At 43.3% G+C, this 15,426-nt stretch overlaps 1 protein-coding gene across 4 annotated transcripts in view; it reads left to right on the forward strand.

The window, feature by feature from the left end:
• Positions 1 to 10,729, forward strand: part of bcas3 (BCAS3 microtubule associated cell migration factor) — a 303,021-nt gene extending 292,292 nt beyond the window's left edge. For 2 of the 4 annotated variants that reach the window (XM_070905817.1, XM_070905818.1), the window contains 2 exons: positions 723 to 725; positions 10,562 to 10,729. In XM_070905817.1, coding sequence (XP_070761918.1) covers positions 723 to 725; positions 10,562 to 10,710 — 152 coding nt within the window. In that variant the 3' untranslated portion in view covers positions 10,711 to 10,729. The remainder of the gene's footprint in view (positions 1 to 722; positions 726 to 10,561) is intronic. The other 2 variants (XM_070905815.1, XM_070905816.1) reach the window with 1 other exon arrangement.
• The last annotated feature ends 4,697 nt before the right edge of the window (positions 10,730 to 15,426 follow it).

Below are 15,426 nucleotides of genomic sequence, written 5' to 3' on the forward strand. Positions count from 1 at the left end.
GAAACTAGATACAGATGGGTGACAAACTAAAGGACAAACCAACACAAAGTGTGTTGGTAAGGTGCTTCCATGGCATAAACTCTCCAAGTCTCTGGGGTCTACTGGAGGGAAGACCATTTTTCCCAATAGATATTGGACAGCTGTATTTGTTAAGTTTTTCATTTGGTTGCCACCGGTCTGTACATACTGTTCATCCTGCACACGTGGACCTTGATTCTCAGACATATAGACATCCATGACAGCATCTGTGCACCTGAACCGGAATGGGGCTGTAGGTCTTGAAAGTGAATTCCATTATCCTTGGATTAAGGCTGCAGAGAGTCAAAAAAAAAAAAATAGTCCAGCATGTTTTATTTGACCAAAGGGAATCCAAAAAATAACAATTATTCTACAACCAAGAATTACATGTGTCACAACCTGGCTCAAGGCTGGACAAAGGAGGAGAGACCACACATGTAACTTGTAACTAAGAATGTGTTTATTTTACATAACTAAAAGGGAAATTAGCACAAAGACAAACTAAATGCAACAAAACCAAACAGGGTGGAAGCCAGGGGAGAGAGGAAGACTGGCTGACTGCCACCAGCTTATATAGTGTTGCAGCCAGACCAGGGCTGTGTTCAAATAGTCTCTTTTTTTTTTTTTTCTTTTTTTTTTGCTTAGAAAGGTTCCAAACTGAGTGAAATGGCAAGGAAGTATCTAAGTGGCAGCCACGACAAGAGCTGGTCGAATTCTCTAAATGCTAAGGAAAGGCGCTTCAGTGCTTCCTTTCTTATCTCCTTCAGCATAGGGTACACTGGACCGTCCTTTACGAAAGGAAAGGAGATAATGCCGTCCCACAATTCCTTGCAGCAGACCCACTGCCTACATAATTACGTAGCCCGTTGTAAGTGCGGTCAGATTCAGATTTCTTTGTCCTCATGACCTTCCTGAAAGACAGAGGACTGCGACCTTTTGACGGCATTTCCAAAAAAGAGGTGCAATGGGGCAACAAGCATGAGTGGTCAGACGACCGTACAGGTTAAAAACAAGCCAGCGCTTTAGCCAGATTACCCTTTTCACTGCATTTGGAGGTAAAGCTGAAAGTGAGCACACCCATAATGCCGCTGATAATTGCCCTCACTGTACAGGAAAACCACAGGGCCTTTCTTCGTGGCGGTGCAACAACCGGTGCAAGTAGCGCTCGTTTTTTTTTCCTGACCTTGAAAATTGCTCGGCCCGTCTGTGTGTTTTGGTGGGAGGGGAGGCGCAGACAGGTGGGAGGCTCATTCAAAGGAGGCAGCGCAAGCAAAGCAAGTTCTCATTGTTGGTATTTTGGAGGAAAATGTGTCTTCCATGTCTGTTTTTAGTGAATAGTCAATCTGCTGCCAAACTGATGACTTTATCAACAACAGAAAACAAAATACTCGCAGCAGTAAATGAATGAACGCTTAGAACGTAAATAAACAGTTTTAATGAAACACTCCCCAGCCAGTGAATACGTTGAAATTATTCCTGAAGTGCATTATGAAGGAAATGCTGCTGTGTCGCTGACTTAGACTTAGACTTAGACTTTATTAATCCCACAGCGGGGAAATTTACAAGCCACAGCAGCAAAGACAGAAAGGTGCAGAAGCACACAGCAGAACAAGCACTGTGTCGATAAGAATTAGAAGTTTGTTTTTTTTTGAAAGAAAAAACAATATACAAATAATAAATCCAGATATAAAAAAATATGGGGGACAAAAATAAATATATGCATGGAAAAATATAAAGTATGTACAAAATGTGCAGATTTATGTGCTGTTAAACAGTCTTGACCATCTCTATCGCGAACAGCAGAGTTGGGACTGAAACAGCGTCGGATTGATGCAACCACAAAAACAACACTTTTCTAAGCTATTACTCAACTAAACTTTCTATCGTCATTGTTCCAAATAACTGTTAGAAAATCTTTTGTGGATGATCAGATCCGAGCAATTACTTTGGTGAGTACAATGTTGTCATAATTGATAGGACCTGTGGCCCGAGCTAATAAAACCCAAGTTTGTTGTCGTGTTTTTCTTAAACTGTGCATGTTCTTGCCTTTATATATGTGTGTTAGTTTAATACACAAATTCGGCTGAACATGCTCAGTACAGCATTCGTTTCCGCTGTTTATGTGGCTCACTTGAAAGGCCGGTCTGGGTCTGTTGTTGCTCTCCTTTGGCCCACGTCTCAGAGTAGCAGTCGGCCTATAAAAGCAGTTCCATACAGTGTCCAGTGGTGAGGCGGCTGTCAGTCTGCTCTGGGTAAGTAGCCAGTCAAATCCTGGGTCACCACTAGGTTTTCATTAGAGACCTAATTCAAAGCGGCCCACGTAGAGTGTCAGGAGTGTCTCAGCCTGTTGTTGGCACCCCTTATAACACACTCTAATGAGCAGCCGCTGGGAAAGTTGTGGTCAGCTGTGTATACGGAGCTGGTGTAGCTTAGAATGTAGGGTCTGAGAAGACGAAGAGAAAGTCCCCACTCAAGGGCCCGAATTAGCCCCATGAATCACTTACTTTCTTTTTCATTTGTTCCTTAATCACGCAACCTGTTGAGTATCGTGATTCATGGGGCTAGCTGCTGGCTGTGGTTTACCCTGTGGAGTTCAAGCATGAGGCCGACATGCATTCTCAGTGGACTTGCCAGCATGTGGGCTGGACACCGTCGGTCTGTTTTTTGAAGGTGCTTCGAGCTTCGTTTCGAAAAGATGTAGGCTAGGGGTCCATCGGTCAAGGTTTTGATGATTTCAGGACTGCAGCAGCAACCGGCCTTAACACCAGTGCCTTTAGTTAAAAAAAAATATGAACTTGCAACTTGCAAATATGAATGAATACAAAAAAAAGGAGTGGTTCGTTGAGTTTGATCCAGTCTAGTTCCAAGCGTTTGAGCAGTAGATAAAATGAAAGAGCACGTGGCTCCATTTGAACCCTGCACATGCCGTCTATCCTGATGCACTGTGTGTGTAGGGTGTGTGTCTCCAGCCGCATTAATGTGTGCTGTCCTTTACATAGGAGAGTGTGTTAAGCCTGGCTTTTCACAGTCCATCAGGATGATCTCTGGTAGATGTTAATGAGCTTTCCCACTAATGTGGGCTCAGTCGTCCAACTGGACAGCTTTCTAAGGATTGTGCAGAGCAAGGGCTCGCATAGTGATGCTGACATGCTTTCATGTGTAAAACATCTGTAAGTCCTTATTATAAATGGTATTTTTTTACATATATTATTGGTCTAGTTGAACGGAGTATCTTCAGTTATAACATGCCACATGCTATTGATTGATGCCATTGGTGTAAAAAAAAAAAAAAAAAAAGTGACAAGTAGTTCTTGGAGTTTATTTCCCTCAGAGCCCCTTCACAGATGTTTTCTACAGCATTCCCATATGTCTTTATCTTTTGTTCCTGGTGAGGTAGAAACTCATTAGTCATCATTTAGCCCAGTTAATCTTACCCTCCCACCTTGGTGTTGGAGGAGCTAAAACCGGTAACACTGGGGAGAAAGGCAGAGCCAGGTATTTGGCTAAATGAGGGAAAATGTATGTAAATGCAACATGTAGAGTTTGTTCACTTTAGTGAGTGTCCACCAACACAGATGCATCATCAGCAGGGACAAGTCTTGTCCTTGGTAATATTTTTGGAGATTTGTGTGTGTGTGTGTGTGTGGGGGGGGGGGGGGGGGGGGTTAAGGACCTGAGGAAGAAGACCTCAGTGTGATTATCATTGCAGGTGGACACCATAAAAGGCAAACGGAAGGGTCAAACCCATGTCATGCAGCACCGTCATGAATAAAAACTTCACTGCAGTTAGAAATGCCGGTGGAGTTCGTGCATACTTGGTCGCCAAATATTCTTTTGGAAGAGTCATAAAGGAGGGGCCAATTCAGGCGCAAAAGAAAAGGAAGGCTCAGGCCGTAAAGTGGCACCTGACATTTATAGCCCACTTTGCATTGGTTTTGTAAAAAAAAAAAACAAGGTCACATCAAGACAAAGATGTCAACCAGACCACATATGCAGTAAAATCTAGGTATTTAATATCCACCAAAATGCTGCCAGTAGTAGTAGTAGTAGTTATACACACCTACAAATAAGATAAGTACATTTGCTAGCAGCAAAAAGCAGCTAAAAGCAAGCAGGAGGAAAACATAAAATATTCTTCATCTTTCAGTTGTCTTTCCGGTGGCTGTAGCTCCCACTGTTCACATACGTTCGATCCCCGGCCCCCCCCCCCCCAACCCCCCTGTCATGTCGACGTGTCCTTGTCCTAAGCTGCTCCCGATGGAGGCCAGCACCTTGCACGGCAGCTCACATGTGAGTGAATGGGCGAACGAGACTTAGCTGTAATGCGCAAAATAAGCGAGATCATTTCATTTGCATGTTCGAGTGTCCTTAAGATTGAAGATTGCTCCTCATGCATGTGCCCGGGATGGAAAATGTCAGTTGCTCTGGACAAAAGCTTCTACCTAATTAATGTCATATAAGCTTTAAGATTTTATTTTATGTGTTCTTCTTTATATTTACTTTTTTGTTGTGACTAAATCAACACAAGGCGCCGCCCGTTGGTGGGTTGATTTTGAAAAAGGGTGGTACCCTGTATGACATGTATGTGAGTTACTTTTCACGCAGGTGTGTGTATGCACTTCTGTATAAGTGCAAATGTGTGCGCGCGCGAGACTGTTGGGGTTGGAATGTGACGTGAGAGCACTAATCAGAACCAGCTGGGGCCAACGGTGAGATTAAAGTTAAAACACAAAAACAATCAGCTGGGATAAGTATACTATCGCTATGGGTTACTGCCCCCATCCCAGCGTCTCAGGGGGAGAGAGGGACAATGACAGAGAGAGAGAGAGAGAGAGAGAGAGAGAGAGAGGATGGATGGGACTCTACCCTGCCCGGCTGGCACAGACCCTCTGATTAAGAGCTCCTTTGTATTCTCTTTGATCCCTTCCTCTCAGTGGTGAGTCTAGTCTCACCACAACATGCACATGACACACACCGAAACCCTGCTAGTCAGGGCCACAGGAAGTGCTCCGTATATGTCGCTGTGTGTTCTTATATATCTGCACTTATGAGGGCCAAATGTCCTCCTATGTCCAACGATAGAAAGACAAAACGAATTTGTTGGTCGTGTTGCTGTAGTCCTCACTACTAGATAGGGTTAGCATGGGGTTAGGTTTGAATTAGAATTAGAATAATGTGTCAAGATGTATCACGTAAGGATGGACGTGACTTTGTCGGGTGGTAACAGATGGGAACAACCCCCGAGGTAGATGGGGGAAATGTAGTTGAAAGCTCTGGGAAAAGATACGAATTAGACAGTGAATGTTGAGAATGTTTTTTTGTTGTTGTTGTTGTTTTTGCTCAAAACTGCTGATTGGAAGGTCAGTAATGTTCATGATCCAGATTATTGTTATTTTAAGGTGAATGTTAAATAATAATCCAGGTTACTTTCAATTTGTGTCTTAAGTGGATAGCCTTTGCCATTGATTGGACTCGGTCAGGGTAGGTTGCGGCATCAGCAGTAATGCGGGCCTGGTACGGGACCAGCGTGGTGACCGACATGAGTTTCCACTGCAGGGTGGCCGGGCTCGCCCTTAGAGAGGTCCGGTTAGGTGCTCCGAAATCTGGAGGGAGCTCGGAGTAGAGCCAGAAGCCAACACCTCGGGATCCCCGAGGAGGAGCTGGGAAACATTGCTGGGGAGGGGAACGTCTGGACTACCTTGCTTAGCCTGCTGCCGCCGGATTAAGCGGCAGAAACTGGATGGATGGATGGAAGGTCAGGGTTATAGGAATCTGGTTAAGCGAGTTAAAAGGAAATTCCAGTTTCATAAAACTTGGGTCTCTTTCATTCATGCTAATATTTGTTCTCACCAAGTTAATGGCTGAGGTTGCTCCAGATTAGTCAAACTAAGGCGAATGGTAAAATAGTCTCTCATAGCCAGACCTAATTTAGATTGTCATTTAGCATTTACCTAAAATTAAAAACAATTTTAGTTGTGGGGATCTTGCCGCGTTTCCCCCGATTTCTGCGGCTACTTTTGCGCACAAGCAAACTGATAGGAATGATGGACAAATCTACAGTTGCAATAAAAAAAAAGAATTTAGGAGTATGTTTAAGTAGAAAATGATGACGTGACAGTGTGTTGTATGTTGCACGTTTTTTTTTTCCCAGTTACAACCACAGTATTTGTTGCACTTTGCATTGGAGACTAGATTTAGTGTTTTTGTATGAAAAGTGTATGCTGGAGTCTGTGTGTGTGTGTGTGTGTGTGTGTGTGTGTGTTTGTGTGAGAGTATAAGAGGATTAAGGCCTGTTCACAGCTGAGGGTGCAGACTGGACCGTTTCTGATCATTCCCTCTGTATGTCCGATTGGCTGATGAGGTATTAACTTGCTGCCGTGTTGTTATATGTGTCTCTGTCGGAGACCGTGCGAGGACGCGTCTCCTGAAACAGCTACGTTTTCTTCCCTGTACAACACTGCCAAGAACAACCCCCCCCCCCCCCCCCCAACTCTTATCTCCAGCTGTGGCATCTGCTGCTGTTTTACTGATAGCTTTTTCGACTCTGTATCTTGCGTTGACTCGCACTTTCTTTTGAAGTCGGGCCACTGGTGTCCTCCCAGAACACAGCTCCAGTCCCGGCAGCCATACTGAGTCAACACCAGCGGACAGAGTGACTTCCAAGATTAGGCTATATCTGCGTGCCGATATCTGGAGACAAAGCTTTATCGGTCGAGAATATTTTATTTTGGTCAAAATGCTATTTGAGGGGGGTTTTTTTTCCCCCCTTGACAAGAATAAAGCCCCATAGAAAACACTGCATTCGATTTCAAAATAGTCCCATTTAATTTCACAGACATTTAATTTTTTGGCATTGAAACTGACATTTGTATAGATAAGCCGCTATATATTAGTGCAAAATATTTATCAGCCGGCTCAGATCAGCCGTCTTTTAAAAGCCCATATCAGTCAAACCCTACAGTAGTTTCAATTTCTTCATTGGCCTCACTCCAGAACAGCATTATCTACACATCACGTCAGACAAAACCACCTTGTAAATAACCATGTTACTTTACCTAGTGACATCAGCCGCTGAGGAAAAGATCCCCAACATTAGAGCGCTGGGGGATTGTGTCGGGGGCGTGAGAGGTTAAGACTTGTTGAATAGCTGGTAGGCGTCACACAATGAGGTGGATTAGGCAGCACTAGAAAGGGCCTTTAGGGCTTTACTGGGGTGTTCAGCAGCTTACAGAGCCTACAATAACACTGCAACAGCGCAGATCCAGCTGGTCTAGCTGGGGTTGGCAAAAAGGCTAGTGGGGAGGGCAAGTGGCCGGCAGTTACGGTCAGAAGCACCGGGAAAAACCGCGATGTACGGAACAGAGTTAACAGGGAGGCAGTGTGTCACATTTTACTGATTGACAGGACGAATAAACTAAGGAGTTACTAATGGATAAAAAATAAAAAAATAAAATAAAAAGAGCTTTCTCCCTGGACCCTCCTGAAGGACACCTGGGTGTCACATTGGCACTGAGGTGGAGGGGAGTTGGCTCCAGCAGCGGCGCAGGGCTGCAGAGGAGAGGTGAGGCTCAGTCTCGGTGGCTCCAGCACTTGTCTCTGCTTGCCTGGAGCCGTGGCTGGAAAGATGATATCATCACAGATGACCCATATTCTTGCAGATAAACCCCGGCACTGTGGCGTGCTGTGATACTGCATATGCATGAATACAGACATTGTGCAGAATTAGACTACTCTCCCAGTTTGCTGATAGTGGACAGTCAGTGCTGTTCTCCTCTTAAATGATAGTTTTTGTTGCTTTTACTACATCCCTTAAACATATACACTAGGTGAGTACAATATATATATATATATATATATATATACATAGGTTACAGAAGGCACAAGAAATTGCATATTAAATAAATGGATATATAAATGAAAACATATTTAAACCATAGTTCCATTGTCATACTCATAAACCAAACTAAAAAGTAGAAAACAACATTACATTGTCAATCATAATCATTTTATTTTACTGTTGTGAAGGTAATTATATCATATATATGAGACATTTGAGAGCTGTAGACTCAAAATGTAAATGCTCTTTTCTAAGTTTTTAATCTTTACAGATGAAACATTTTGGAATTTGCTGGTTAAGAAATCACTTGCAACCTCATCCAATAATGTATTGGCCTAATAAATCCACACAGTATCTGAAGCCAGAGAAGTGTGAACCAGCAGTCCTCACCTCTGCTTGGGATTACTGCAAGCATTTCTGCCTTGTGTCGTGTTGGGGAATTAAACAGGAGGGGTGGGTGGGGTGGGGGGGGGCTGGAATAACACCGCAGAGTGGCACATTGCGTGTTAGCCGGGATAATAACAGTGTGGTTTGTATTAGGTTTCTTGGGCTAAAGTAAGAAGCTCCCACTTCCTGCATGCCCTCCGTGACAAAGACAGCATCCATAGGACACACACGCTGTGGTTTAATGTCAGTGCAGTATGAATTTGAAAATGCCTCTTGAGCTAATTAGACCCCCCCCCCCCCCCCCCCCCCCCCCAACCCCCTGTTCATCTCAAGGTCACTGACGTGTTCCACGGCTAGTCTTTAACAGACAGCAGCGTGCCGTTCGACATCATCTCCAACTGCAGAAAGAATTCATAGCACGATGTTCTGGCGCAGTAAAAACCCCAGCAGTGGAAAGTGTTTTAAACTGTAGGTCAAAGCAGATTACAGCTACAGACAGCTACGGAGAGCGTCTCAGCTTCTATTTGTATTAAGGATTTACCCCCCCAAAAAAAACGACTCCTTCCCATCACTTTTAGCACTATTTTCAAACAAAAGTACACCGGGGTCCCACGAAGGTAATGCGAGGTAATCTACCAGTGCATTTCCTGGTGAATTCTGTCACTCAAACTCTTCATCTTGACCTGAAACAACAATCCCCCGCCAACGCAGCCCCTTTAGTTCTTTTGATGCAGCGATGTTTGTCACATTCATCCCCCAGACCGCCACATCCCGGACAACCGTACATTGCCTGCTTCTTCTGTCTGCGGCGCATCCGGTGTGTGCTACAGGTGTCAAATGACATGTGTCATATGATGCAGCTCTGCGCAACATGGCCAGTGTGTGTGTGTGTGTGTGTGTGTGTTGCACATTAAGCTGGAATTATGCTTCTGTGAATATGTTATGGGCAACCATAGGTCAGAGGCTCACAGAGGAGCTGACATACAAACCCAACGCGTCATGCAGACCGGCAGGCGCGTCAAACAAGCTGATTGGTGGGTCCGACGCCTGTCGGGAGGCAGGTTTCAAAGCAGAGCAGGAAAAAAAAAAATAAAAAAAAAATTACATTCAGGTTGTAAAAGTTGTGTGTAAGAAACAGGCCGACCCCCTCGTCTGCCTGCTGCCCGGATGAGCGTGCTGCATGCAGTAGCAGTAGCCGTGTGCACTTTTGCTCTCGTGTACGTGCGTTATCAAATCCTGCTGTCAATTTGTTGACGACAGTCATACTCTGTCGTGGATGCACGCTGCTGTACGATCACAGGGCGCCGACCACTGTCAGCAGCCAGGCAGCAGCCAGGCAGCAGCAGCAGCAGCAGCAGATTAAATACAGCTAGACGCCTGATGGACGTCACAATACTCTGCATGCATCACAGGCTTAATGCTGTGCCGCCACTCTGTCCATATATATATATATATATATATATATATTGACGAATATGGTTTTCAGCATGTAATAACAGTAATAGGTTCCTTATGGAGAGATCTGCAGCAGAGCGGCTCGGTGAGGGGACGTTATGTTATGTGATAATTCCATATTGAACGTGACAACTGCAGTGAGTACAGTAGGTCAGAGTTGGACCAAGGAGGGAGGAGACTGTGATGTAGACAGTGTGGGTCATCATTTTACAAATAAATTAACCTGGGGGTTTGTTTGTTTTTTTTTTTCACGGCCTGTCTGATCACATGACTGCTTATGTTTTCGTGATCATCGCACTTTGTTTGATATTATTAGCAATAGGACGGCCCAAAAGTACACAAATGAGATCCGAGTTTAAATAAAGTTTATCCTATATTATCCTTTCAAAAATACCAATACCTTTTTATTATTTACTTTGAGGAGCATAAACATGTATATTGTTTTTAAATCCTTTTTTTTCCATCATTTACTGCTCAAACTGTGTTTAAAGATGCCTTAACATACAAGAAACACGACAAAATAAAAGAGATGCAAAAAGAGCACGCAAACAAGACCTGACAGAGCATTCAACGCCGGCGTTTGGTGCTTCATAGTTTTTAAATACTTGATGCTATGTACACCTTTCATTAGGTACTCGTAAAGTACTACGGTTTGGCAGCCAGCCCTAATAATGAGTCTATTTATCTCTGATTGTTTCTGTCAGAATAAGTGCGCAGAGTATCTGTGAGAAGGTAAGTTGGCGCACACAGTCCTGTTGTGTGATTAGCTCAGCTCCTTGTGGTATAAAACAGATCACCTGATGGCTCCAGCTCTCTCTCTCTCTCTCTCTCTCTCTCTGCCTGTCTGTGTCTCTCTCCCTGCAGAGCTGCAGAGGGAGGGCAGCATCGAGACCCTCAGCAACAGCTCGGGTTCCACCAGCGGCAGCATCCCGCGCAACTTCGAGGGCTACCGCTCCCCCCTGCCCACCAACGAGAGCCAGCCACTCAGCCTCTTCCCCACCAACTTCCCCTAGAGTCCCGCCAGGAACAGCCGCCGCGGTCCGGCCCACCTGCCCCACCTGCCTGCCCGCCCGCCTGCCTGCCTCCCCCATGTCCGTCCACACGGCATCACGCTGACACACTGATGTGTTCAACTGAAACACAAACCGCGTCGAGGGTTTGTGTTTCTCTGTGCAGCGTGGTTCGTGTTTTTCAATTTTCTCACACAGCGGGTCACAAATCAGTGTGATCCCAGCTGCACACAGTATTAGTATTTCATTTCTGGGGTTGGATATGAAGGAGATTTCCAATCATTTTAAATTTGGGCAAAATGACTTAGTGATTACCCTCAAACTGCATTCGCGTCAGGGTGAAAACACCTAGGCAAATTTGACGTAGGCTTTTGAAAGCTGATTTCTTTTAAGGTCAACAGCCGTTTTAAGTGTGATGGGTTGTGCTCTAAAAGGAGCAGAAAATGCAGTTTCATGCGTATTTTCATACAGCTGTGGCCCCCGGGAGGAGCTTCCTTTATTTTCGATACCAGAGTTTTTAATAACAGACCAGATCCGGCCAGCACGTCCATCTAACCCTGCTTGTTACCTTGCCGCCGCGTTAAATCCGAAAAAAAAAGCCAGTTGACACAGACGTTGTTGGAGACCAGCCGCCCCCTCTCCCCTCTGCAGCTCATGTCTGCTTGTTTCCTCAGCCCGCCATCATTCTTTGTGAGCGTTTGAAGTTTTACGGTGTGCCTATTGTCTGAACGAGCCATAAGAAAGGGAGCGCAGACAGGAGGAGAAATGTTTATTCCAGTCAGTGACGTGTAGCAGCCACCCCACTGCCCCCCCCACCCCCCACCCCCCATGTATGTCGTGTGTGTGTGTGTGTGTGTGTGTTGCTGCTCTCATGGCCTCTCTCGCAAAATGTTTTTGATTAAATTTGGTCCACTCATGCCTTTGATTTTCATGTAATTGCATTTGACAAAAGATGCAGTAATGAGATGACACTATTACTACGTCGCTGAAGTCATTTAGATGTTTACGGTGTAATTGAGATATGCTTCTGACATCATTTAGATATATTCCCTACTCGGCCTTTTCCAGAGAGTGAATTTTAATTGAGCGGAGTAATAGAGGCTCGTGCAGCCGTCATGCTGTATTTTGTACATTCGCAACTTTTGACCAAAATCTTTTTTTTTTTCTTGCCTCCGGTTTAAAGATCCCTCAATAAAAGTGTATTTTCCTGAAACGTCTGCAGCAAAGAAGATTAAAACTTTGATAATCAGAAATTCCTTTATTAAACACACTTTGCCTGTTAGTTTGCCCGGAGCAGGATGTTTGAAAATGCACTATTCACAGAGTCACCTGAGAGGAGGCATTCAGTGATGACAGTAGCGTACAATCCCACATGGCTGAGTGTTGTTGGACTGGCTGCATGTTTTAATGGCCTGCTGTTGCTTGGTCACTGAATGAGGGCATGAATCTACTCCTTTTAATTCAGAGCAAATGCTTGTTGCTGACGGTGAGATTTGATTTGTAAAATACTGACTCTTCTTTTCCCAGCATTCACGCAAGATGAAAAAAAACAACAAAAAAAAACATAATAAAACCCGAGGAAATGAAACTGTCTGTCTTTCTTCTCACTCTGATTGCTCCTAATTGTGCCGTTCGGATTTCAACCACGGCGGTGACCATCAGCACATAGTACCACTGGTAATTAGTACCATATTTTTTAACAGGCAGTAAACTGTTGTTAAAGGGACTTTTTATGGGCGACTCTGGCTCTTTGTTCTGAGAGAGTGGAGAAATGAGAGGGGCATGTTTGTTTCTCTGTTAATCAGCACAAAACTTCAAGTCTCAAACTCTTATACATCGATTTCTTTCTCTCTTTTTTTTTTTTTTAATGAAGTAAAACGTTTGAACTCATTCAAATTCAATTAGATTAGCGGCGGATTATTCCTTTGTGTGCTTTATTTCATGTCATCGGTGTGTTCATAAACGACTAGTCATAAAATTAAAAAAAGGGGGTCCTTGCCCAGCTACAGTGGAACATATCCAAATTTGAAGAGATGGCCAGAAAGCGATTAAAGACAATTGAATGAATAACTTATTACAACGTGCAATGCCTGAAACCTTTTTAAATGAAAAACAGTATGCCTGTATGTTCCAGTCACACACATTTGAAAAGAAGTCTGTTACAGTGTGAGTTGGATAACAGAATGAATACATAAAAAAAAAATACAAAAAACAGACCCATTACAAAATGTGTTTATTTAGGTTTATATGCAACACTCCCTTATGAATAAAGTAGAAATAAGCTCCAGCTGGCAGGATGTGTATCTGCCACTTCATCCGGAGGAAAGTTCAGCGTCGTGCAACAATTAGAAGAGGAAAACTACAGTTTTTACTTGAAACTTTTTATTTGATTCCAACATGTTATTACAAACATTTTACAATGTTTGATATTCGTAAATTTACAAATTATAAATGTGGAGGAAATCTTTCAGGGCCAACGTTTTTCAAAAAAAAAAAAAAAAAGATATTATAAATAACAATAATAATAATAATATGGTTTGTATTTTACAAGGACACTAAAAAACCTCAAAACTGACGCACATCGGAAGTCAGTTTTTCAAATAAATCTGAATTGAACGTTTGATCGTTTGTAAGAAGCCAAAAAAGCTCCAGACAAGAAAATCTGTTCCCTGAAATGTGAAAGGAGCACACTTTAAAGTCTCCCATCGGTTCCCAACTTGGGAACTTTCGCCAAGAGAGGCATGGCAGCAAACTGAACGCTTCTCAATCATCGTAGGACTCGCTGAAGCTATGACAACGGTCAAAATGAGCCAGGCGTGATAGTAACACCTGAGTTAGCGCAACATTAGCATCCGCTTGGTTGGCAAGCCGAGCTGACTCAGAGGTTTTAACTGGAAACATCTCGTATCGGACTGGAACGCCCACTGCATGCACTGCGATGCCAGCAGCTTGGTGCACACTATGTTGAATGCTCCATGTTAACAGTTTAGCCTTCGCTATGTTATCTGACAGGAGGTCAGCAGCCTGCCGGTGCACTTGTAAGAAGACTGACTGGTGCTTTAATTATGATGAATGTTTGATTGGGGCTACGCATTCAAAAGAAACTGAGTTATCTAGTGTGCTATAGTGTGACCAGGATCATTTTTGTAAAAAGAAAAAAAGTTAATAATAATAATAATAATAATAAAAATTCAAGTGTACACAGTACAGCTTTGCCATCGCCCATTGTTTCCAATTTAGTGACTTAATAAAAGACCTCTCCAGACCTCCTGCTAGCTATATTTCTCAAAAGCAACCAGCAGAAAGCTCTCCCCATGCTTTTTGGACCAGAGGGAATGATGTTCATTTGTTGCTTTTTGAAGCAAGTGCCAACTGTGAGGTCCCAGTGGCCCTCATTTACAACACCGACCACTCTCGTCCCCGCCCGACGAAAATACATCCAAATGCAAATTAGCAGGAACATCACTCGTAGCTTTTTTTTTTTTTTCATCTTCTACAGCAAATCTATACTTTTGGTTGTGACAGGCGACGACAGCTGGGATGTGCTCACCCCTCTGTGAAGGCTGCTTTAAAATAAAAAAATAAAAAAGGTCGACAGCAACACTTATTATCATATGTATCATATGTCCTTGCTTACTAAATCTGGCATGTAATGATGGATTCATTTGCATGCTCCAGGCCAGATATCAGAAATCATGCAATTCATCAAAATATCTTCTTTCTTTTTTTTCTTTTTTCTCTTTTTTTTTTTTTACAATCCAGAATAAAGTGCATTTTCACCATATACTTGGACATTTTATTGTATGCATTTTGGGGGGGTGCTCAACATAGAAAAATAGTTGACTGACATGTAATAGCTGTAATAGCTTACAAATGTAGGTCTACACAAATTTGCACTCACTCACTGTTAGAAATTAGAATTGTTCAACAGCACCCAGAGAGAGAGAGAACACACACAAAGACAAGGAAAAAAGATCACTTGGTTGATTTAGAAATTCGATTTAGGTGAGATGTAAAAGAATTGTCTTTACACGGATGAGAGGTGGCTGCTAAAAACACAACATTTAAGGGAAATTGGCATTTATTTGATGCATGCTTCCTCGTTTTGGTGAGCAGGTAAAATAATTCTAGGCGTTCCAAAATGAGTCATGTAACCAGAAAAAAATTTAAAAAATAATAAAACACACAAGCAGCTTTTCAGTAATAACATGGCAAAGTTACCAGAACGCATGATGGATACATACGTTTGCCCTGCAGCTCAGCACTCACTGCGTGTGGGACTTACCTTGGACGATTCCTGCATGTTTTACCAGGTCACACTGTCTTCACCCTGAACCCTGAAACACCACCCAGTCTGCCCTGTGAATGGAAAACACATTTGATCAGATTTAGTCCTGAAAAGGTTTGACTTGTTATTATTTAGTTTTTTTTTTTTAATACTGAACCGTCCACATGACCCAGGAGTTGTGGGAAGGTGAGAGTAATGACACATTCTCCGGTCACCATTCATCAGGTGTGAGTGAAGTAAATCATATCCCATTTTCTGAGGAACCTGGGATGAGTTTATATAAATGATAACTAATGACGGTCGGGACTCAGAGAGGTGTGCCATGAAGAGCTGGTGAGTTCAATGATTAGTTCATTGTCTGTGGTCAAAGGTGCTGATCAGCTGCTGCAGAAACCTTACACACTGGCACAAGGGCCCCCCTCCCCCCCATT

This window comes from Enoplosus armatus, chromosome 5 (assembly GCF_043641665.1).
Source record: "Enoplosus armatus isolate fEnoArm2 chromosome 5, fEnoArm2.hap1, whole genome shotgun sequence".
NCBI lineage: Eukaryota > Metazoa > Chordata > Actinopteri > Centrarchiformes > Enoplosidae > Enoplosus > Enoplosus armatus.